This window comes from Drosophila bipectinata, chromosome 3L, assembly GCF_030179905.1.
Source record: "Drosophila bipectinata strain 14024-0381.07 chromosome 3L, DbipHiC1v2, whole genome shotgun sequence".
In the NCBI taxonomy this organism is placed as follows: Eukaryota; Metazoa; Arthropoda; class Insecta; order Diptera; family Drosophilidae; genus Drosophila; species Drosophila bipectinata.
In genome coordinates, this window is record NC_091738.1 from 20,176,963 (window position 1) to 20,197,712 (window position 20,750).

The 20,750-nt window shown below is 42.3% G+C and overlaps 6 protein-coding genes across 10 annotated transcripts; 3 read left to right on the forward strand and 3 right to left on the reverse strand.

The window, feature by feature from the left end:
• Window positions 1-13: 13 nt before the first annotated feature.
• Dhps (Deoxyhypusine synthase) lies at window positions 14-1,286 on the forward strand. Of its 2 annotated transcripts, none has more exons than XM_017232912.3 (2): window positions 14-278; window positions 338-1,284. In XM_017232912.3, exons 1-2 carry the CDS (start codon window positions 87-89, stop codon window positions 1,247-1,249), a joined length of 1,104 nt encoding a protein of 367 aa, XP_017088401.2. In that variant the 5' UTR covers window positions 14-86; the 3' UTR covers window positions 1,250-1,284. The 2 variants fall into 2 exon arrangements, with proteins under 2 accessions (XP_017088401.2, XP_070135411.1); XM_070279310.1 differs by having other exon boundaries at window positions 169-278; window positions 349-1,286.
• Window positions 1,287-2,814: 1,528 nt separating this feature from the next.
• On the reverse strand, window positions 2,815-4,234 carry LOC108119649 (uncharacterized). The gene has a single exon (XM_017232920.3). The coding sequence runs from the start codon at window positions 4,117-4,119 to the stop codon at window positions 2,917-2,919; it is 1,203 nt and encodes a 400-aa protein (XP_017088409.2). The 5' UTR covers window positions 4,120-4,234; the 3' UTR covers window positions 2,815-2,916.
• A 6,034-nt stretch (window positions 4,235-10,268) lies between these two features.
• On the reverse strand, window positions 10,269-11,397 carry tut (tumorous testis). 4 transcript variants are annotated; one of them, XM_070280035.1, is made up of 3 exons: window positions 11,067-11,349; window positions 10,831-10,988; window positions 10,269-10,776 (listed from the first exon to the last, which is right to left on the reverse strand). In XM_070280035.1, the coding sequence occupies exons 1-3, from the start codon at window positions 11,178-11,180 to the stop codon at window positions 10,383-10,385; spliced, it is 666 nt and encodes a 221-aa protein (XP_070136136.1). In that variant the 5' UTR covers window positions 11,181-11,349; the 3' UTR covers window positions 10,269-10,382. The 4 variants fall into 4 exon arrangements, with proteins under 4 accessions (XP_070136136.1, XP_017088412.2, XP_017088413.2 ...); XM_017232923.3 differs by having other exon boundaries at window positions 10,831-11,012; window positions 11,067-11,335; XM_017232925.3 differs by having other exon boundaries at window positions 10,626-10,757; window positions 10,831-11,012; window positions 11,067-11,397.
• A 997-nt stretch (window positions 11,398-12,394) lies between these two features.
• Window positions 12,395-14,268, forward strand: LOC108119647 (uncharacterized). Its single transcript, XM_017232916.3, has one exon. It carries the CDS (start codon window positions 12,488-12,490, stop codon window positions 14,036-14,038), a length of 1,551 nt encoding a protein of 516 aa, XP_017088405.2. The 5' UTR covers window positions 12,395-12,487; the 3' UTR covers window positions 14,039-14,268.
• A 2,067-nt stretch (window positions 14,269-16,335) lies between these two features.
• LOC108119656 (uncharacterized) lies at window positions 16,336-16,928 on the forward strand. Its single transcript, XM_017232927.3, has 2 exons — window positions 16,336-16,449; window positions 16,536-16,928. Exons 1-2 carry the CDS (start codon window positions 16,429-16,431, stop codon window positions 16,752-16,754), a joined length of 240 nt encoding a protein of 79 aa, XP_017088416.1. The 5' UTR covers window positions 16,336-16,428; the 3' UTR covers window positions 16,755-16,928.
• A 2,504-nt stretch (window positions 16,929-19,432) lies between these two features.
• LOC108119653 (as-peptide 126) lies at window positions 19,433-20,160 on the reverse strand. Its single transcript, XM_017232926.3, has 2 exons — window positions 20,060-20,160; window positions 19,433-19,995 (listed from the first exon to the last, which is right to left on the reverse strand). The coding sequence occupies exons 1-2, from the start codon at window positions 20,066-20,068 to the stop codon at window positions 19,513-19,515; spliced, it is 492 nt and encodes a 163-aa protein (XP_017088415.2). The 5' UTR covers window positions 20,069-20,160; the 3' UTR covers window positions 19,433-19,512.
• Window positions 20,161-20,750: the final 590 nt, after the last annotated feature.

Sequence of the window (20,750 nt, forward strand, 5' to 3'; positions counted from 1 at the left end):
TCTAGTGTTGGAAAGCGGAATTTATATTTCGGCACATGTTGATTTGATTTCCTAAACACGTCGCTAAGTTTATTTTGAATTTGACCATGTCCTCAGAGCCCGCGGTGGCCAAGGACGCAGTGCTGAAGCGCAGCGAGCGCTTGGCGGAGGACACCCCACAGGTGCAGGGATATGACTTCAACCAGGGTGTGGACTACAGTAAGCTGTTCGAGTCGTATGTGAACACCGGGTTCCAGGCCACAAACCTAGGCCTGGCCATGAAGGAAATAAACCGGATGGTGAGTCTTGTAAATGTCCATAGTTCATGTAAATCGTTACAAGCTCCTAACACTGGCAGCTGGATTGCAGGGCCCAACCGCTGGACGAGGAACAACTGGACAGCCATGAAACTGACGATTTCATTCGAAGGAAAAGCAAATGCACGCTCTTCCTGGGCTATACCTCCAACCTGGTCTCCTCCGGAATGAGGGAAACCATACGATTCCTAGCCGAGCACAGTATGATCGACTGCATTGTGACCACAGCCGGCGGAGTTGAAGAGGACTTCATCAAGTGCCTGGCTCCCACGTTCATGGGTTCCTTTGAACTAAGTGGCAGGGATCTACGTGAACGGGGCATCAATAGAATAGGAAACCTCCTTGTCCCGAACGACAACTACTGCAAGTTCGAGGACTGGCTGATGCCCCTTCTTGATGAAATGCTCGATGAGCAGAACTCAAAAGGCACAGTTTGGTCACCCTCGAAGATAATAAATCGCCTAGGGGAAAGGATTGGCGATCCCAGTTCCATATACTACTGGACAGCGAAAAATAAAATTCCCGTCTTCTGCCCTGCCTTAACTGATGGCAGTTTGGGGGACATGATGTACTTCCACTCCTTCCGGAAACCTGGTCTTGTTGTGGACATTCTCTCCGATCTCCGGCGATTGAACACCATGGCCGTCAAAGCCGTGAACAGTGGGATGATCATCGTTGGTGGCGGCGTCATCAAGCACCACATCTGCAATGCCAATTTGATGCGGAACGGAGCCGATTTCTCGGTATTCATTAACACCGCCTCGGAGTTTGACGGCAGCGACAGTGGGGCCCGGCCGGATGAGGCTATATCCTGGGGCAAAATACGGAAGGATGCGACGCCAGTGAAAGTTTACGCCGAAGCTAGCTTAGTTTTCCCGCTGATTGTGGCCGAGACGTTTGCCAAACGGCATTTTGCCGGCAAAGAGCTGCCCTCAGAGACTAACCAAGTATAAGTAAGAAAACTAGGACAGTGAAATAAACACAGATGTTACTTATTACGACAATGTTCTGGGCCCGAAAAAGGGCATATTCTTGTCCCCGAAGTGTTATGTACCACCCCAGAAGCAAACTCTCCGGATAGGAAGCTATTAAGAGTTGGAAATGTTGTCCTGCATGCATTGCACGCCTGTGACTCCATTCGTTGCAATGGTTATGCCGCAAAAATGCAATATTTGCCTGGGTGCTGGCATCTTTTTAGTTTTTGGCTGAAGCCCCCTCCATTTCTGGCCACAATATTTGTCTGGGAGTAATCCAAGGCGAACAATGCATCCGCATAAGCCCACAAAATGTGTCATTAATTTTATGCCACTAATGTAAGCGCTCGACTTCCGCTGCTTCCTCCAATTTTCCACCATTTTTGCCCGCCAACTTCGGGTGTCTGAACGCATCATTAAAGCCAAGGGGAAACTTTTTTTCGCACACTTACTTTCCGCTCCGGCTCCTTCGACAGTTGGCGCTACATATTTTGAGCTATTGTCATGCTGCAGTGGAAAAAGATGGACTCGTTCAAAGTTGGATGGTAGCAGGGAGACTGCATTTTCTTTGGCAACTTTTTCCCAACTGCCTCCAAGTTTTTGTCGGCATTTTTTCTAGCTCTTTTGGAAAATGAATGGTTCTTGTGTTGCCGTAAAGAGCGCCGAAAGAGTGTTATATACTTATGCATGCATATAAAGAGCCGAGATGGCTTTATCAAAATTTTGAAATTTATACGCTAGTTGTCCATTTCTTTTTGGCATTCGCGTAGTTTAAAAGTTCTTTTCATAATTCTAGTTCATTTAGTTTGAAGTCTGCTGGCACGAAAATCAATAGCATTATTATGGCCACCAAAGGCCATTATCGGCAGTCAGCCATCGTTAAGAAGTGCTTAACTGCATGTTGTCATAACCAATGGCACACACCACACACATCTTGGACCCACTTAGGATATATCCTTGCCCCGCAACCTCCGGAAGCGCTTAAAAACTAATTACGAACAAAGCTGTTGCTGCTTCTCTAACTTTGTTGTTTTCTGCTTCTCACCCGGCTAAGAAGTAGCCACTGTACTGGGAAAAATTTTGAAAGAATTTTTTATTTAAAACTTATAAAATTATTGTCCTTATTGATTATTACAAAAAAAGCAAAAGAAAAACTGTCGACTGAACGATAAGAAAAGATAAGAAAACAAGTGATGTTTTATGAATTCTTAGAGGATTACTTGACTTGTAATTATTTTTTAATATTTTATTTAATTACGATTATTACGATAGTTTAAACTTTAAAGGTAGTTTTGTAACAATCACACGAAAATCATTTATTTATTAGCCTTAGCTTATCTTTTGTAGGTAAAGTTTTGTTGAAAAAACTTATAGATTAATTTTATTCAAAACGTTTTTTTCCACAGTGTAAGTGCGTAGATTTTTGCAGACTTTTCAGGACTAGAGCCAAGTTGCCTCCGTGATTACGAGAAAATTAAAACTACATTAAAAGTTTTGCAGTTGACAGGGAAGAAGCCGTCGGATGAAGGAGAAACAGGCAGAACTTTTAAACCAACTTAACGATGTATTGATTCGAACTAAAAATCGGTAAAAATATATATATAAAGAGTATTATAAGTGCTGTGTTTGGAGACGGTGCACCAGGACTAGGCCTTTCCATCGGACAGATCGCTTAGACCTTCGGCGAACTTTTCCAGATCCTCGTTGAAAATAGACTTCCTGCGACTGTTGCGTATCACATCTTTGAACCTGGTTGGGCTGGATTTCTCCTCGCAGATCTCGCAGGGTCCTACCCTGGTGCATCCTTGCCTGTCGGGGGGATGTAAAGACCTGCTTCGGGACTTTGCTCCCACCTGACAATATTGGCAAAGGTCTAGATCCCCTGAAGCTGATTGATGTCTTTGGGTAAGCTCCTCCCGTCTCTGCAATTCCTCGGAGAGAACACGTAGCTTTTTAAACTCTAACTTCAAAGCTTCCTGCGCTTTATGCATCTGGTGGTCCTTGAATTTTTGGGACTCCTTCTGAGCCATGATGAGCTGCTCGTACAGCATGCGTACATTGCCCTCCCGCCGATCGCACTCTTGGAACACCAATTTTTTCAGCGTTGCATTGAAATGCCGGTCCAGTTTGTACAGCTGTGAGCTTAGTTCCGGTTCATTCTTGAGGAACGGTCCCAAAATGGAGGACACAAAGTCGAAGGGACAGTCGGAACTAGCCCATTCGTTGAGGCGTCCTATGGATTGCACTGTCGATTGCCAGACCTTTTCCTGCCAGGTGTTCAGCTGTGTAACCTTGGGTTTCTCGGCCAGCTTTTTGTCCAGCTGCTGGTGCTGGCATCTGTAGAGCTTCTCCGTCTCCAGCGCCTTGGAGTGCAGCAACGAAATCTCGTTGAGGAGAGCCGCATTGGCCTGTTTGATGGACTCAAAGTCGGGGCACAATCCATCCAGAAAATCTACGTTGGAGGTGCATTCCTGGGAGCCACAACGGCTGCTACCAGCATCACACTCCGAACCATTGGTGTCAGTCTCGGCGACCTCTCTTGCGACCGAGACTTGATCTTCCTCCTTCCTGCCCTCGTATTGGCTGAGGACGTCATCCAGTGGCAGGCGCAAGTTTTCCAAGTCTAGGAAGGGCGTCTCCAGGTGGCCCAACTCTTTCAACTGGTCATACATGAGCAGCATCAGGCAGTTGCGGGCGTACTTGTCCTGGCGCTTCGCCTGCTGGAAGAGCTCCAACCAGCGCTGGCTCACCTCGAGGTCCTCGCGACTTATATTCACGTACACATCGCCCATCACCCGCAGTTGGCTCTTGAAGTGTCGGTCCAGTTCGCACTCGTTAAGGTCACTCATACTCGGAAATACTTTCAGCTTTCCAGGGAACTACAATTTAAATTTTATTTTTTATTTGTAATTATTGTTATTTTTATTTTGCTAGAAAACGAGTGATGTGCTGATCAAAAAAGTAGAGTCAGGCTTGTATCAAATTTTTACACAAGTTTACAAAATAGATGTCTTTGAATAATTATAACATCGCGTATACGCAGTGTCCCCCTTGAATCTCTTACAAAATATTCTCTGGGTTAACTTTTAATAAATGAATCTAAAAATATATAGTCTCTCCTATAATGGAAAATACTTTAAAACGGCGCGGGATGAGGCTCCGCATTTTTGTCACCTATCCCAGCCATTCGTTTGCCTTAATGGCACAAATACCGGGAATACTTTCAAGACGCCATAATTTTGCCCTTTCTGCTGATTTCTCGCTTCCGATCTGGCCCGACTTCCTTATTAATTTCTTGAATGCTGCTTTGGTATTTTTTGCAGACCGCCTTCCACCCATAAATTGCGCAAATTCCTTTTAAAGAAGCATCAGGAAAAAGTGGTACAGGACGAGTGGGGCGTCAGGACCGCACTCCTCCTCCGAGCAATGAATTGTGTGGTCACATCTAATTTCTCTGCATGTCCTGAGCACGCTTATTAAAGAATAAATCATTTGATGGCCGCCACTTTCCGTCTCTTTAGCAAAGTGACCAACAAATTCGTCACAAAGAAGAAACCGGAACGACAATCAAACCACCCAAAAGTAAAAAAAAGGAGCTACCATAAAAGGAAAGGAAAAAGCAAGGAGCAGAAATGGGGGAATAGGTAGAGTCGGGGCAGCACTGCCCGGATGGTTAGCCAAAGTACATTATAGTCCTTGGTCGGTTGCAGCCTGCAACAAATGTAGCAGAAAACCGCAGCCGAGAGTAGTGCAATTAAATACAGGAAATAATGGCCACCACAGCACCAGCAGTGCCTGGACAGAGAGCAGGCACTAGAGCGATGGCTAGGCGGCACACAGGAAACGACAGGATGCAGGAAGTGTTCGCACAGCATCTTGGCCTGGCCAAGAGTAGCCAGCAGTTGGCCAACAAATTTAGAGGCGGGAAAGAATTCAGCAACAACCCCCCTAGTGAACACTATTATAACGTTGCATTAAATGGAGACGACTCTTGGGGAAAACCTCAGAAACGGATGGCCCTGGTCCTGGGACTATTTATCTTTTTACTATTTACTAGGTGCATGTAATTTTCTGGGCCACAAACTCCGTGCATGTTTGATAATTCTTGGTTTTTAATATTTTTTAACATTTGCTATATAAAACAATTGAAATTATATTCTAAAATTATTAAAAGTTTGTTTTATTATAGTTCTGTTATTTATAAAGTTAACACAAAAAGCTATACTAATTTCTGTAAGGACCTATTCGACTCTTACAAACTTTTTAATTTGTTGTAAACTTTATTCATCTTTTTGTTCACAAAACAATTTCGCTCAGAGAACTTGAGAAACACAATTTTAATCGAAATTCTTTTGTAAATAGCTTTATTTACACCCAGAACAGTTGACTTCTTAATGTAAGGCATTCCAATCAGGACCACACACCCTGATCTAACCAATACAGAGACAACATCTGGTTGCGGTTTCCTGTGTCCTGTATTCCTTTTTTGAAAAAGGACATTTCTTCGAATATATTTGCCTCCGAGTATGTTTGCATGTCTACTACACGAACGTGTTTGTGAGCGTTTGTGCGAAATATTTTATAATTCAATTTTCAATTGGCATCTGCAACATACTCCTACACATCCATATATGTATATGGTACATATCCGTGTAGGATGCATGCATAGTCGGGCTCTAATTGAATTCAGTGTGCACTTAAGCGACATCCGTCCGTAATGAAATTTAGCAACAAAATTGTGGATGAAAAAAGTGTGGCAAGGACAAAAGCGTCGGCAAATATTGTTGCTATGCTAATGCAAAGTTTTTCTTACCCCCCCATACTTTATAGATTTTTTTTATTGCACCATAAATAATGTGAAATAGGAAGAAGCTGAAAGCGGAGCCTGGCAACGAAGAAATTGAAATTAAATTGCCGTTCGACTGAAGGAATCCGATGTCGGCAGCCAATGCCAGAGCATCTGCGGGGCTGCATAACGATATTTTATTGTATATCTCATTGTCGCTATATAGTATATACAAAATACAATATATATACACATTTTATTTCAGTTGATGTTTTATTTTGCACTCTGCAAATAATCGATTGTCAGTCAGCACCAATTGCTGCCCGTCGGACTGACGGACCGCTCGACTTCCAATTGGAATGTTAGCTGAAGTATGAGAAGCTGCTTCAATATTGCGCATAGCATTTCAAATTTTCAGACACTGAGAGAAAATATAGATCACAATGAGGGTTCGATATTCATAAATATTTCCCTAAGATACACATTTTCTACAAAAAGACAATAATCATTTGAAACTTCGAAAAAAAAATAAAATTCTTAAAAAAATTAAGCCTTTTGCGTCTAATAGGATTATTAAATAAGTGTTATTTATGTTTATTATTTATTATTTTTAAAATGTTGTTCTTCACTTTAAATTATTAACATTTTAATTTAAAAATGCATTAATTTAATCGCTTTTTTCAGTGAAATTTTGCAAAGCAATATGGGTTTGATTGTGTGTGGCTAAAAATTCCTTTCGATTGACTTCGCTTGGCGTTTTATTGATTGATTTGCAATGGCTAGAGCCTCAAGAACTGAGTCCTCTAGGACGAAGTCCTCAAGAACGGAGCTGACAACCAGCTTCTTGGCCTCTCGGCGTCTGAGACAGGGCGCACACTGCGTATGCGTAATATTTTTCTGCCACATCCTTGCACGCTTTCCGTTCAGTTTGGCCTGGATAGTTTGCACAAGAAATTCAAGAAATGATCAAGTGTACATTTTAATGAAGCCTCCTTTCTGGCACAAGCACTGCATATAAATACAACAAAAAATATATGTATTTTACGCAAAAATCAACTCTATTGCATGCCAATTTCCGGAGTAAAATATGAGCATGTTTGTCCGGAGTCCGGATTCGCATAAATATGGGTCGGGTAGTGGGGAGAAAAACTTTTTTCATTAAAACTCTTGAGCGGCGGCAAGTGAGGAAGCCCAGCTGGGCTAAGTGAGTGCAAAATGTTATTTTATTGTCAACATGGAAAGTTACCGAAAACACTCCGAAGACGAAAGCCAGAACCGGAGGAGTTGTTGTTTTCGTAGCTGATGTCAAATTTATTTAATATGCAGCATAAACAAAGCAACAAGGACACGACACGCTCATAAACTCATTTGCCAGAAGAGAAACAACTGTTCCCACTTGATGCCGTTTCTCGGGAATTTTTAATACTACCTCAAGGACTCCACACCCAGCTCCACGCCCTCGAACTCTCACTCCCACGCCTTATGAAAAATAAATATTTTTGTGTTTTATATCCGACTCGGCCAACGCCCACAACTTTTTTCATTAATTTACAGAAATGCAGAGTGCCAAGGGGGCCGATTAGTCCCCGGAAAAGCCCTCCCGGCCGGCGTCCTCCGAAAGTCAATAAAAGTGTTGTTTTAACTTTTGCCACTTTGGCTTTTCCTTCAACAGTCTGCCACTCATTATCAACTTGGCCTGTCAGCGCAGCTTGGGCAGCATCTGGGAAAATTTTCATAATTTTTGGCGACAAAATTGAATTGATTAATAAAGCATGAGGGGATGGCTTGAAACCGGATAGAAAGTTTTTTTATATTTGCATGAAATCGGTAGAAAAAACTTTAATAAAAATATGAACCACTTTAATTCATACTCACTGTTTGAAAATGTTCTAATGATATTTTAAAATTTAAATTATTAAAGCAGATGCAAATAGTTATTAGGTAAAAGGTAATTTTATTCTTTATTTTATATAATTTCTGAAAACATTACCTTAATTTAATTACCATTATACAGTTGATGGCATATTATTATAATATTTTCCTGACCAGAAGCAAACACCAGTTATATTTTTTCAGCTGATGGGTCTCACATTTCATTTATGAAAATATAAAAATGTTCAAGAGCTCTTGCTTGAACTGCTTGTTTCACCAAAAACACGATTTTTCGTATTCCATCTGGCCAAACCAAGAATGGATAAAATCACAAAAACGATGATAGTCATCCATATGCATGATGCATGTCGGTAATGGATTTTCCAAGCCAACGACAAGTTGCTTAAAAAATCATCAAAAAATTCGCGTTAAGTGCTGAAGGTTGGTGGTTGCCTCCTCGTAGCATTCGCATCCGTATCCTCAACTCCATCCCCATCCTTGTCCTCATCCACAGCTTCCACTCATACACATCTGTCATGCTCTTTGCTGCAGCTGCGCTTAGAGGAGTGCTCGAAAAAAGGAGGGACAAGAACGGAACTAAAACCGCATTCAAAAAGCTGGAACTTGGTCTGGTTTCTGAGTAGATGGGTGTGTTACCCTTAAAGCTTCAACGCAATATGTGCATAACTTTCGCTTTCCGGCGACGGAATCAGCCCTCTACTCCCTTACCCAATCCGTTGTCCCCGGCAATCTGTGACCCAAATCCCAAAGACCGACGCCTTAAAGCCCAAAACAAACTGTGTCAGTTGGCAGGCTCTTCCCTCCACTCGACTCTACCCCTATAACCCCTCTATATCCTTTGCCACTTTCGCATCAAAAAGCAAATATTGGCACTTGCCGCAATAACCAGGTAAGCCCAGCCTGGGTTCCGCTTTATCACAGACTGAAAAATGGGTCATACTACAGTGGAATTACGGATATTAGTTCCAAAACTGTGATGGATGGTTTTAGAAACTTTACTTGTGTGATGTACAATGAGTGTGATTTGAATAAATAATCGATTAAAATATACATAAAATTAAAAAATAGCACACATTAAACCAAAATATTAAAACTCCATTTCATGTCTTTAAACTATATACTATTTCTATAGATTCTAATATTAAAATAATATAAAGGATAAGTAGGGCCTCTATTACATTGATGAGAGGTGTAGTTTTGAAAATCGTTGTCCGCCTGCTGGCATGGTTACGGCAACTGGAGGAAAATTAGAAGCAAACTTCGAGCCATTGTAATTGCGTCACATATGTGGTAGCTTCATTACTTTAACCCTTCAATGCGGAGTCGAGCCGAGTGGCGAATTGCCGTGGGCTCGAAACTCGCACATCTCACTAGTAGGTTGGCTTTGAAATTTTAATGGGCTTTAAGTGAGTGAACAGGGGCGTGGCTGTCGCGCTTGAATTAACAAATTAATGCAAATGCTTTTCGAAAACATACAGCTTCCATGAAGAAGTCTCGACTTGTGCTCAGTTTAATGAATATTCATGACGTTGCGAGTGTTTTTTGCCGCTTCTTATTTTCGCATCATCTTGTTGACTGCAGAATCAGAGGTACTGGTTACTGGTTACTGGCAGCAGCTGCATTTCGATTTTGAGGCTCTAATTTAATTGCAGCCCAGAGAGGGAGAAGGATAACAACATCCGTTTCCGGCTGCCACGACATCCCGTCAAGTGCGGCAATCGCATTAGAATGCGCAGCGGACCTGTCCTTCGAATCCGGCTCTGATGGATGAGACGGCATCTGGCGCTTCCAACTCCCAACCACCCAACCACCCGCCCGCCCTCCGTCCGTCGATCATTGCACTCCGACGCTGCTCCTCCGGATCCTAACACAATGCCAGCCTGCGGCTGTCGCTCCTGCTTACTGCACTCATTTAATTGCATTATGCCGCAGGTTGTCGCATCGTCCTGAAAGTCCTGGCACTCCAAAGACACTGCACTGCATTAATTTGCATGTGAAAAACTGCAGTGCACAGACTCCCCTCCCTGATTTTGTTTTTCTTACTGGCTGCCTCTGTACTTGCCCAGAGTTAATGAAGTCAACAAGCTGCGGCTGCCTTATTTTTGTTAGAACGGGAGGCTCCAGGTCAAAGGTATTCCATAAACAAGACAATGAACAATTTCACGGAACTTGGCAGAGCTAGGAGAAGCATGCTTTATCCTGTGGACTCAGTTTCATGTTTTACTTGTGCTACTAAATGGAAGAAACAAGAGGTCTGTACATTTTTCCGTATTATCATTGTTTTAGGGGGGTGAGGAAAAATGAAATCCCATATCATGCTTATCATTAACAATTTTTTAATTTTAGAAACTTAGAACAGATACAAAAAATGGGTCAAAGGACAAAACTCTATGGAATTCATATACAAAAAAAATATTAGTTTAGGAAATCCGATTAAAATTTAAAACAATTGCACTTGCGTGGATTACGAAGATTAAGGTTCTTGTCCAGCTTCTGGCAGCATCTGGATGTAAATTTACTTTCGCTCATCGTATCGGTCGGATGTAGCCAGGCAATATATGCACGGGAGCCGAAACCGCGGATTACGGCCCGGATACTTTGATGAGCGTTGGCAGCCTGGTCGTTGTTGACGTATCCGAAGATGTAAAAAAACTGCCGAGGTCGGTACTCGAACACCCGCAGCGAGGTGAACTGGCAGACCTTTTGCATTTCCTGGTACACCTGGACCGGAGTGAGCTTCTGAACTTGTCGCAGCATCAATTCCCGCGTATTGCTCGATTTCTTCACTGAGATTCGTAGATTGGCTGCCTTGAAAATTTTTGGCAGACTATAACAAACATAACGGTTCATTATAACAGCCTCCACAAAGAACGGTACTCACCATTTCACAGCCATTTCCATAAGGGATGCATCAATATATTGCAAGTATGCAAATCCACGAGAAATGCCCGTGAAATCAATCTTGTACCGCAGGGCGTACACATCCCCCAGAGTGCTGGCCAGTTCCACAATCCTCCGTGGAATGTTTACATCCGATATCTTTGGTATGTGAGTAAGAAACAGCTGAAAAAATTGCTACAGCTGAAAAGCTTGAAAACTTGGAAAATGGACTCGCACCTCTCCCTGTCCAGATTCTAGGGAAGCTCGTAAATCCCCGAACAGGAAGCTCCGGGTTTGTATTCTAATAGTGCCGTTACACTGGCACACTAGGTATTTTCTTTCAAAGTCCATTTCCAATTCAAAAAAGCAAAACAGAAATAGAGTCACGCGTGCGCAGACTTTGACTCTTTAAAGTGACCAGCTGTGTTGCGGTTCAGGAAGTGTTTCCATATTTCCTTTATTTTGACTGTTTATCGATTTTAAGTATTGTTATCTATGGGCAAACTTTTTCAAATTTAATTTTGAAAATAATTATAATTTGAAAAACGTATTTTTACAAAAACCATCCACGAAGTTGGTATATAATCAAATTAACTTTAGCCGTTTTTTTAAAACCTGTACTTTTAAAACGTAATTTAATAAAACGAGACTTTTCTTAATTAAAACGCGTTGAAAAAGGTTCTCTAGTCGGGTTTTCTAAAGGCCCGTTGTTAATGTGGCTTGCTCTAGAACTACGGCATTCTATTTATGCAGAGTGCAGTAAGGTTACTTCTTTTAACCGCTTTGCATGTCATGCCATTTCTCGGCTCCTGCCCGCTTTTTGTTTTGTTTTGACAGGCTGCGCGTGCTTTTTTCTAGCTCATGTTTAACAATATAAATTTATGCAGGCTGGCAGGCCAGCGCTTCCCGCTCACAACTCGCAGCTCGCAGCTCACAGCTCGCCACAAGCCGCAGCACCTACGTATCGCCGTTGTTGTTCCCGTTGTGGTTAGGCCGTGCCACCACCCACAACCGCCCACTCACCCCCTTTGGTGGCGTCTTCATGGAGGGGGTTGCGTTGCGGTGCACTCAAGTGCCTTCTGCTGCCACCGCCGCCACTGCTGCTTCATTTTCCTAATTTATACGCGCGCTGTGCTAATGAAAATTTACGTGGCAAGGCGACCGCGCACTTTGTTGTTACTGCTACTGCACTTTTCAAAATTTTGTAGCCATAATTTTGTTTTATAGAAAAAAAGTTTATTTTAAACCAATAATATTAATAATATTATATATACTGATACAATATTGTATAAATAAATTTCAACATATCAGAAAGATAAGAAAAATACCCATTAACCATAATTCCGACAATTTTCTAAAATTTCAACACAATTCTTTTCAGTGCTGCTGCTCCTTGGGCTTATTACTAGACCTGGGATGCCACTTGACGTATCCTCTAAGATGCTGAGCTCCACTTCAGTAACCTCACACCTTGTCCAACACCATCCGCCGCCCTTGCGGCAGCAAAACGTTCAGTGGATGCCACATAATCCCACTTTCCTCCGTTGGCCGATCCCAGGCAGCGGGTTGAGTTCATTCAAATCATTTAAATTTTCTGTTGGTAGAGGAAAGTTGCTTTTTTTGTTATCAAAATTTCCACTCTGGCAGCCAATGCAAATATGCAGGATCCAAGCGAGGAAATGCTGGATCGCCACTTCCGACAGCAAGTAGCCCGGTTCCAGGATGTGTTCCATAATAAGGCCTGTCCCTCTGATCGCCTAATTATGGCAAGTTGGATGAAGGTCTTTGAAGCTGTGCCGCTCAACCAGAAGTTGGCCCGAAACGGTCTGATGCTACTGATCCACGCCCATCTGAAGGACTTTGGAAACCTTCGAGCTCCGTTTACGGATGTACGAAACTGCAAAAAGGATCTCAACGGGTTACTAGACAGCTACCGGGGAATTACAGAGACGGGTTGCAAGGACAAATCATCCTCACTCCTTTCACAGAAGACCATTCCCAGCACGCCTTTACCCAAGGAGCAGCACCGATTGATGAAAAGGAATAATTCTACCAGTCAGCCACATCGGATGCAGTTCCACTCCCGTGTCTTGGAACCTATCATGGAAGATACGGAGCCCTCGGAAATGGCTCCCTCTACCAGTAGACACGGAGCATCGCTAATCGGGACGAAGAGCTTCGCCAAACAGTCCCCAGGCGAGTGCTCAGGTATCCAAAGGCCCTATCTACGCTTCAGTCCTGCAAAGACACAAAATAACCAAAGTGTAAGGCAGAAGATCTTAGTTTTCGAAAAGAAGAAGCCACTTGTTAAAAAATCAGCTCCAATGGCAAGTGTAAAATTGGCAATTCACCCTAACGAGGATACAACTAGGCGTGCCCCATCCTCAGAGCTGCCATTACCAGAGCAAGATCCCAAGAAACCCCATATCCCAACCCATTTAACCAGACGACCGAGTGCTGTGAGAAATTTGAAAAATTGCTTTCAAGAAATGGCGGAACGCGTTAGAGATCCTTCTGAAAATAGTCAGACACCTTTCTTTAAAACTAAAGCTCCAACTCCAGCACCGCCAAAAAAAGTAGCTTTTGCTACAAGGGACTCGGCTATGATGCCCAGACCATCTAGTTCTTCCAAGGATACCGCGAAATACAAACGTAGAGACAGTCCAGCGCCTCCACCCAGATTATATGGGGGGTATAGCGAGTCATCCGATGAAATTCTTAGGGGTTTGCCAAAAAGTGAGCCAAAAAATCTTTGCAACGAATGTCCCTTATTCACAGACGACGATGTCCAGGCTTTTGAAACTGGCGCTAATAAAGCCCTGGAACGTTTAAAACTTTGGAAAGGAGCTCCAAATAGCTTGAACTTTTTCACAACCTGCCTGGACATAAGCCACCAGGACTCGGGTTCACAGGAATGGCAGGATTTGGACAAACAACTAGAGCACGAAATTATTCGGTGGGTTCGACGCGAATCGAAGAAGAAAGTTAGGAGGAGCCGAAGCACGGTCGACCAGGAATCGAATCTCTTCGAGGCAAGCGGAGAATTGAGGTGTTGGGAGAAGCTGAAGGAACTCTGCAAGCTACACGGCCCTAGAAAAATCGCTCCGGATGTCCTTCGTAAAGTCACCAAGGCCATGGACGAAAAGTGCCATCAGTTGAAGAAGGAGATCTACTCGGTCAATGGGGAGCGCGCGAACTTCTCTGAGTAAAGGATTCCCTGTACTTGTAAATTTTCTCCCAAATGCTGTTTTTGTAATTTCACCTGCACTTGTAACAACATTAACCACCCCAGCCGGCGCTGCTCATTAATTAATTTAAATAGTGCGCTTTATTAAATTACAAACGGGCGAAAGCAGCACAAAGTAAAGGGGCTGGGAGCGGGGCAGCAAGGACTAAAGCCGGGGATGACTACACAATAAACAAACAACCTACTCGTAAACAGCAGCTATTTTTTAATTATGCAATGCTTCCGCTGCAGCTTTGCGAAAAACAGTAAGCTGAGCCGGGGCTGAAAGGGTTGCATGGTCCTTTGGGGTACCCAGTTTATCAGTAAACAGAAGTTAGGATTAGAGAGCTACTACAAGTGAGTTATTTTTATTGCTTGTATGGCAAAAAAAGTATTATTTTTTCTAAGTTTTAGGTTCTTTCTAAGCTTTATTTACGCTTATTAAAAAGTGTTTTCTTTCTATTCAAAAAAATACATACAAATAAGTTGCAAGAAGCTATATTAGATTTTTATAATACTAGTTTTTCAAATATTAATAAAAAATCTATTTCGTATTAATTCTGAAACACAAAATTGAAACAGCTAATTCATTTGACAACTTAGTATTTTTAAATTTATCCTAACTATACAATTGGATAATTTTTCAAGGTAATTTGCTGTATCATTCATCATAAAATTTTAATTCATACTCCCTATTAACTGTCACTTTTCCAGGGTATCAAAAACAAAGCGCAATTCAAGAAAAATGGCTGCCAGCTGCGACTATTTGCCATTTGGTAACCAAGCTGGGAATTAGCAGCAGAACCAGCTAAAAAACAAAAAATCAAAAATAAAATAGAAAAAAAAACACAGTTGGGATAAAAGAAATGAGAAACTGTCGCTAAAAGCAGTTCCACCAAGTACTTTCCATTGAGTCGCCTGGGCGTGGTCAAGCGGAGTTGGGAGTTCGGGGCCCGATGGTCAGTGAACTTGCCACAAACATGTACAATATAATTATGAGGCAACTCAAACATCTACGCCACTATATGGTGGTGTATGCAAAGTGTACACAGTTATAGGTAGGGCATGAATGATGGCTTCATCGGGTTTTCGGTTCGGGGTCTGAATTTATGGTCTATATTCAGAAATTTGCATAGAACGCTTCTCGTCTCATTCGCTTGTCTGCGTCTGCATTAATTAATTATTTATAGCTTGCGAAACACGAAGCCCTACGTCCCGACTCCCAGCCCCCTCCTGCCCTCGGCCCGGCCCAAATCGTTGGCCATGCTTGCTCAGTTGCAAACTTAGCTATCTGTTGTGGCTTAAAGCCGGGTCCTAGGGCTTTAAACAAGACGTCACCCTTGGGCCTTATCTAACAAAACCGATCGCAAAATATGGTTTTGTTTCATGGCTTCCCATCGAAGTGGCTGGAATCCCTGATTTCAGGCTCATATGCATGGAGGGCACGCACACATAATTATAATTTTTACAACGTCTAAATAAACGCAAATATTTTATGCACGGAATCAGATGCCGCGGCGCGAAGAGGGCTTCTGTAGTGGTTGTAGGGGTGATTCAGGTACAAAGCTATTTACCTGTAATAATGAATGACAGTCCAAAGAAGGTAGCGCGACACTCGCATTCTGTCATTAATTTTAGAAAAAACAATGGGTAGCACTCGGGATTTGGTTTCAAAACTTTCTGACGCAGCCGGAAGAGGGCCTATTATGGAACAGGTTTTTGTTTAGAGAAAGGGAAAGGAAAGGTCTAATTAGAAAATAATGTAATTTATTTAAGAATTCTTAATTAGAGATATTCACTAGGTTTATAGTTTCCGTACTTGTTTTAATGTTTAATTTTGTCTTAAATTAATATATGTTTAAGCACGGCGTTTTTGTAACCCAATCCTTTTTTATTTTTAGCCAATCCTTCATAACACTTTCGGTAAATTGAAAAATCATGAACATTTCTCTTTATTTCTGTTCTTTTCTTATTATATATTTTATTATCTTATTACTCATACCCTTAAGCACTTTTTAATTCACCTATTTACTGCCCAAAGAGTATACAAAATTTCATCAATTAATGCCATTTTTATTGGCCGTTTTCTTATATGAATTCTTTCTCAACAATTTCAAATGGCATTAAGAATATAATTTATGCCGCTCAGCGAGCTAAGGTCTAGCAATATTAATGGGCTGCCAGAATCGCTCCGGGTCTCTCCCGGACTCTCCACGATTCTCTGGCGGGCCTGAGCCTGAGGCTATAAATATGATTGACTTGCCGGACCAATCTGGCAGTAAAATTTTTGAATTTAGCACGCTAAGCCATCGGCAGGAGTAGGAGCAGGTTGCAGGAGCAGGAGCAGAACACGAATATAAACACAGAACAGCCATGTTGGTCAAGGTTTTAATGGTGAGTACACACATCCCGGATGCACATAGCCATCTGTAAGGAAATACAATATGTGGATATTTCAAACGTATCAATAATCCTGCCAGCTTGCATTGCTAGTGGCACTGAGCCAGGCGAAGCCTCAGCTGCTGGTCACTGCGCCGGTGAGTTATGCAACTGGAGTGGGCGGGTCCTGGTTAGCCGCTGCCACGCCCTCGGCCTATTATCCGGCGTATGCCAGCTATCCGGCCTACGCGTCGTATGCGTATTCTCCGGTTTATGGCGCATACGCCACGTATCCCTACTACTCCTACCTGAGGCGCTGAAGCAGAGATAGATTTTAAGCGGATTCGTGTGTGCATCTTGGATATCTTAAATTTACAGATATTTTAAAGAAAAATAGATTAATTTTATTAAAATGTTCACATCTAAGGTTGATGAAATTGTATGTAACTTCTATTAACTTAAATTAAAAAATAAATGTAGAAATTGAAAAGATACTAGACGAGTGTTTCAAAATTATTTTAAATGGTGTACGTTAAAAACATTTTCTAAATTTTTTAAAATACATTAGAATTGTACAATTAAAACGTATTTAAGTTACGAAAAGATTAATTATTTGGGAACAAAATTAAAAAGCTTTTCGGAGAATATGTAAGGTACTAGATTTTCGTAACTATTTGAAACTCGAAGGGGTAAGGATCCAATGGGAAATATGTAGATGTAAACTTCGATTGAACTTTCGGTGTGTTCCGCCACAAAAGGCTGTTGTGACTCGTCATATGAAAATTAAACAATGGTATTGGATTGGAACAATGGATTTTGAAAGTATTAAGATTTCCTTAAAGGTAAGTTTTATTTGAAAATCGTTACTAAAAATAATTATTACAAATTTAACAAAAAACATGTTAAAATCATGCTCTTACCCTAAGTGGATTATTTTTAATACAATCACTGTTTATATTTGTGTTTATGTATGCCCAGAATAATCCAGTTCGAAATGTTTTATTTTCTCTCGAGCTTGATTCGATTTGGCGCCTGAAATCAAAGCGGCAACACTCGGCCGCATAAATACATAAAATGATAAACAGATCAATAAATGGCAAAAGCATCATCTACCTACAGGTAGATTTTCTGTGGGATTTTCCATTTCCATTTGGGTTTTTCTTGCTTCTTTTTCCTCGTTCCTCAAATTTGCTTACATCTGCGCATATTTTCACTTGCACGTCTTCAGCTGGGAATAGGGGGTTACCGGAGGCGATGGAGATGGAGGGGCTGGTCTGAGAGGCTGAGGGACTCTGGGGCAGATCCCTGATGTCTGTGGGCATCTTGGTAACCCGCTACTGATTTACCTTACGTGTATAAATCTTTTATTCATGTAATCCATTTGAAAAACACGTTTGCACATGATTGTGTTTCGTTTGGAAAAAGGGAATCTTTCTAACATATGTACGAAGCACTCTCTCACATACTATACTACACTACCCTATGGTATGGTTTGGCATGGCAGTAAGGTTTCGTGGGAGAGTGTGTGGTTGATTTGAAAAATCGTCAAAATTATATAAAGTGAATACAAATTTCATTTGCTTGGTTTTATTGCCTCGCCGGTTGCCAGACAAACATTGGTTGCCAATCGTTATTGCCACAGCGCTGGCAATCAAAATAGAAACACTTTGACTTTTTCCACGGACCTAACGAACTGTAAAATTACTCTATTTCATAGCCCAAAAAAATAGTTAACGAGGGATGTGGGTTTTTGACTGGAGTTCAATAGTTGTTAGTGAGAAAATTAAAGATTTTTAAAGAGGGACATAATTTGCTTAATTTGCTTGCCCCAAACTTTGTCTCATTTAAATGACAGAATCCTTTCACTTGGCTTGGTCATCCTGCTTATCATATTTGGCCAAACTTTTGACAACTTTTTGGCCAGCCAGAAAAATAAAAAAAGAGGATGACAAGCCCGATAGCGCGTCAACAAGTAATACTTAGCATGGAAAGGCACAAACTTCGCGCAGTTCAGAGCAGTGTTATTGAATAAAAGGTCATTAAATTTGGACGCTATCTGTTGCGAGAACTTGTGAAAATGGAACAGCCAGAGCTTACCATTCCTTCTTGTGGGGTTTTACTAGCCTCTTCCGCTTAGGTAGGAAACTTTACAACTACTTGGCGCTTACCTGAGGGCTAAGACGAAAAGCGGAGCAGGACGCGCCGCGATGCCAAAGTTATGATAAGGAGCAGCAGGATACCACCGCAGGGCCCGAAGAAGGCTCCACTCGGGCTTTTCAACGCGCAGGACAAAGTCAAGCTGAAAACTTGACTGCTGCCGCTGGCTGCGGACGCTAGAAAAATCTGAAAAAAATATAAATGGATAAAAGGGAAGGGGATAGCGTAGGAAGCGCTGAAAGGAAGCATATTTCATATAGAAAAGAAATCCTTTTAAATGGAAAGTTTAATCCAAGCCAAGGCAAAGCGCAAACTGGCTGCCTAGGTGCCAATTTCTGGATGGGGGAACAAATCGGGAACAGGGGGATTCCAGATGCCGGGCTTTCGATAAAAACTACGTAGAACCGACCCGAGTGGAAAATGCAGACTACAAATTGCTCCCCTGCAACGCTCAAAGTGAAAGGAGTTCATTTTGTTGGAGCAACTCGGAAGATTGTTTGCTGAGAAGCACTGTTAAAAATATTAAAAAACTTTACTAAAGTTTCACTTTAGTACTAAAGTTTAATAAAATTAATTCCATTGTTAGGCACGTTTATATAATTTCTTTTAATAATATTCATTTTAAGTATATGGAAATTTAATATATGGGTATATGGGTTTTATAAAAAAAAGAAAATACTAACCTGCACAAAATTGGGAATGTCTTTAAAAATTTAAAACCCTGACCCTTGTTCAACGTTCTAGAGTTCTATTTTTTGGCTTATTGATTAACTATCTATTGAATAAGATCTTGACTCCCAAATATTCAATTTCTTTTAGTGCTTTTTTCTTTTCCTTTAAAAATTCTTTTGTTTCGTTTGGTATGTACAATTTTTTATTTACACAAGTTGGTCAAGAGGATTAATTTGCAAGAAGGAGTGCTTACTTCTTCAGGAGGACAGGGGCAGCAGCAGCTGCGATGGGAGCAGTGTAGGCGGCTGCCACAGGAGCGGCAATCGGGGCAGCAGCGTAGCGGGCAATTGGGGCGGTGTAGGCAGCGGCAACTGGGGCAGCAATGGGAGCGGAGTAGGCGGCGGCCACAGGGGCGGTGTAGGCGGCGGCGACTGGGGAGGTGTAGGCGGCAGCGAGAGGGGCGGTGTAGGCGGCGGCGACTGGAGCGGTGTAGGCGGCAGTGGCAATGGGAGCGGTGTACGCGGCAGCGGCAATGGGAGCGGTGTAGGCGGCGGGGAAGGCAGCGCTGTGGGCCACGGTGTTAGCCGTGTAGCTGGAGGCGTAGGGAGCCACGTAAGCGGCACTGCCGACCACAGCCGGGGCAGTGTAGGCCAGAGGAGCAGCCGCCAGAGGAGCCACAATTCCAGGCTTGGCAGCAGCCACAGCCACAACAGCGAAGAAGCAGACGGCGAACTGAAATCGAGGATCGAATTTTGTTAAAAATCCTGCGGCAGTTGAAAATCCTCGGAGCACTTACGAATTTCATGTTGATGGGTTGGTTTTTGTTTTGGATGGTTGGGTAGTTGTAACTACTTGAAGCTGTGAGCTTGATTTGATGTTGAGCTGATCGGGCTGGGCCGCTTATATAGCAGGCACTTGGAAACCCGGCGAAGGTCGCACTTACACATGCAACTGACATCGCTGGCGGCCCAAAGACTTTGACTCCGTCCCAGTTTAGTGGGCCAAAACAATCCGATCCCAGTCGGTTCGGATGGCTTCGATCCATTGTGGCTGCACACGCACACTTGGCACGTGCCGGGCTTAATTCGATTTGACTTTGCAACCAGGGGTCTGGGTAATTGAAATGCGTCAGCTCGCAAGGCGGAACAAAGGCCTTAAACCAATTATGATTGAAGGAATATCCGAGGAAATGGCGGAAGACTTACATTCCTGCCTTACAGGATTCCATTGATAAAGTACTTCAAATTAAATTGAGACCAGAAAGTCCCCAATATATAATGATTATCCTCCTACTTAGCTTATATCCTTAAAATAGATTACAAAATATTGGCTTAATATGAACCGATTGTGTTGTTTGGTTTTAGCATTTAATAAATGATTCAAGTTTGCAAAGTCTAATATTAAAGGAATTCATGAAACCCCTGGAAAGTTTTGCGTTCAAGCCTTTTTGGGGTGGGCCACCATCACGATTTTGTTCCCATGAATAA

What these genes read in the sequence shown, in the direction of transcription:
- Dhps (XM_017232912.3), top strand. Translation starts at nt 87, where the DNA reads ATGTCCTCAGAGCCCGCGGTGGCCAAGGACGCAGTGCTGAAGCGCAGC. An exon ending in TGAAGGAAATAAACCGGATG is followed by an intron (nt 279 to 337) that starts GTGAGTCTTGTA and finishes TAACACTGGCAG; the next exon opens with CTGGATTGCAGGGCCCAACC.
- LOC108119649 (XM_017232920.3), bottom strand. Translation starts at nt 4,119, where the DNA reads ATGAGTGACCTTAACGAGTGCGAACTGGACCGACACTTCAAGAGCCAA.
- tut (XM_017232923.3), bottom strand. Translation starts at nt 11,180, where the DNA reads ATGGACTTTGAAAGAAAATACCTAGTGTGCCAGTGTAACGGCACTATT. An exon ending in TAGAATCTGGACAGGGAGAG is followed by an intron (nt 11,013 to 11,066) that starts GTGCGAGTCCAT and finishes CAATTTTTTCAG; the next exon opens with CTGTTTCTTACTCACATACC. An exon ending in ATGGAAATGGCTGTGAAATG is followed by an intron (nt 10,777 to 10,830) that starts GTGAGTACCGTT and finishes TGTTTGTTATAG; the next exon opens with TCTGCCAAAAATTTTCAAGG.
- LOC108119647 (XM_017232916.3), top strand. Translation starts at nt 12,488, where the DNA reads ATGCAGGATCCAAGCGAGGAAATGCTGGATCGCCACTTCCGACAGCAA.
- LOC108119656 (XM_017232927.3), top strand. Translation starts at nt 16,429, where the DNA reads ATGTTGGTCAAGGTTTTAATG. An exon ending in TGTTGGTCAAGGTTTTAATG is followed by an intron (nt 16,450 to 16,535) that starts GTGAGTACACAC and finishes TAATCCTGCCAG; the next exon opens with CTTGCATTGCTAGTGGCACT.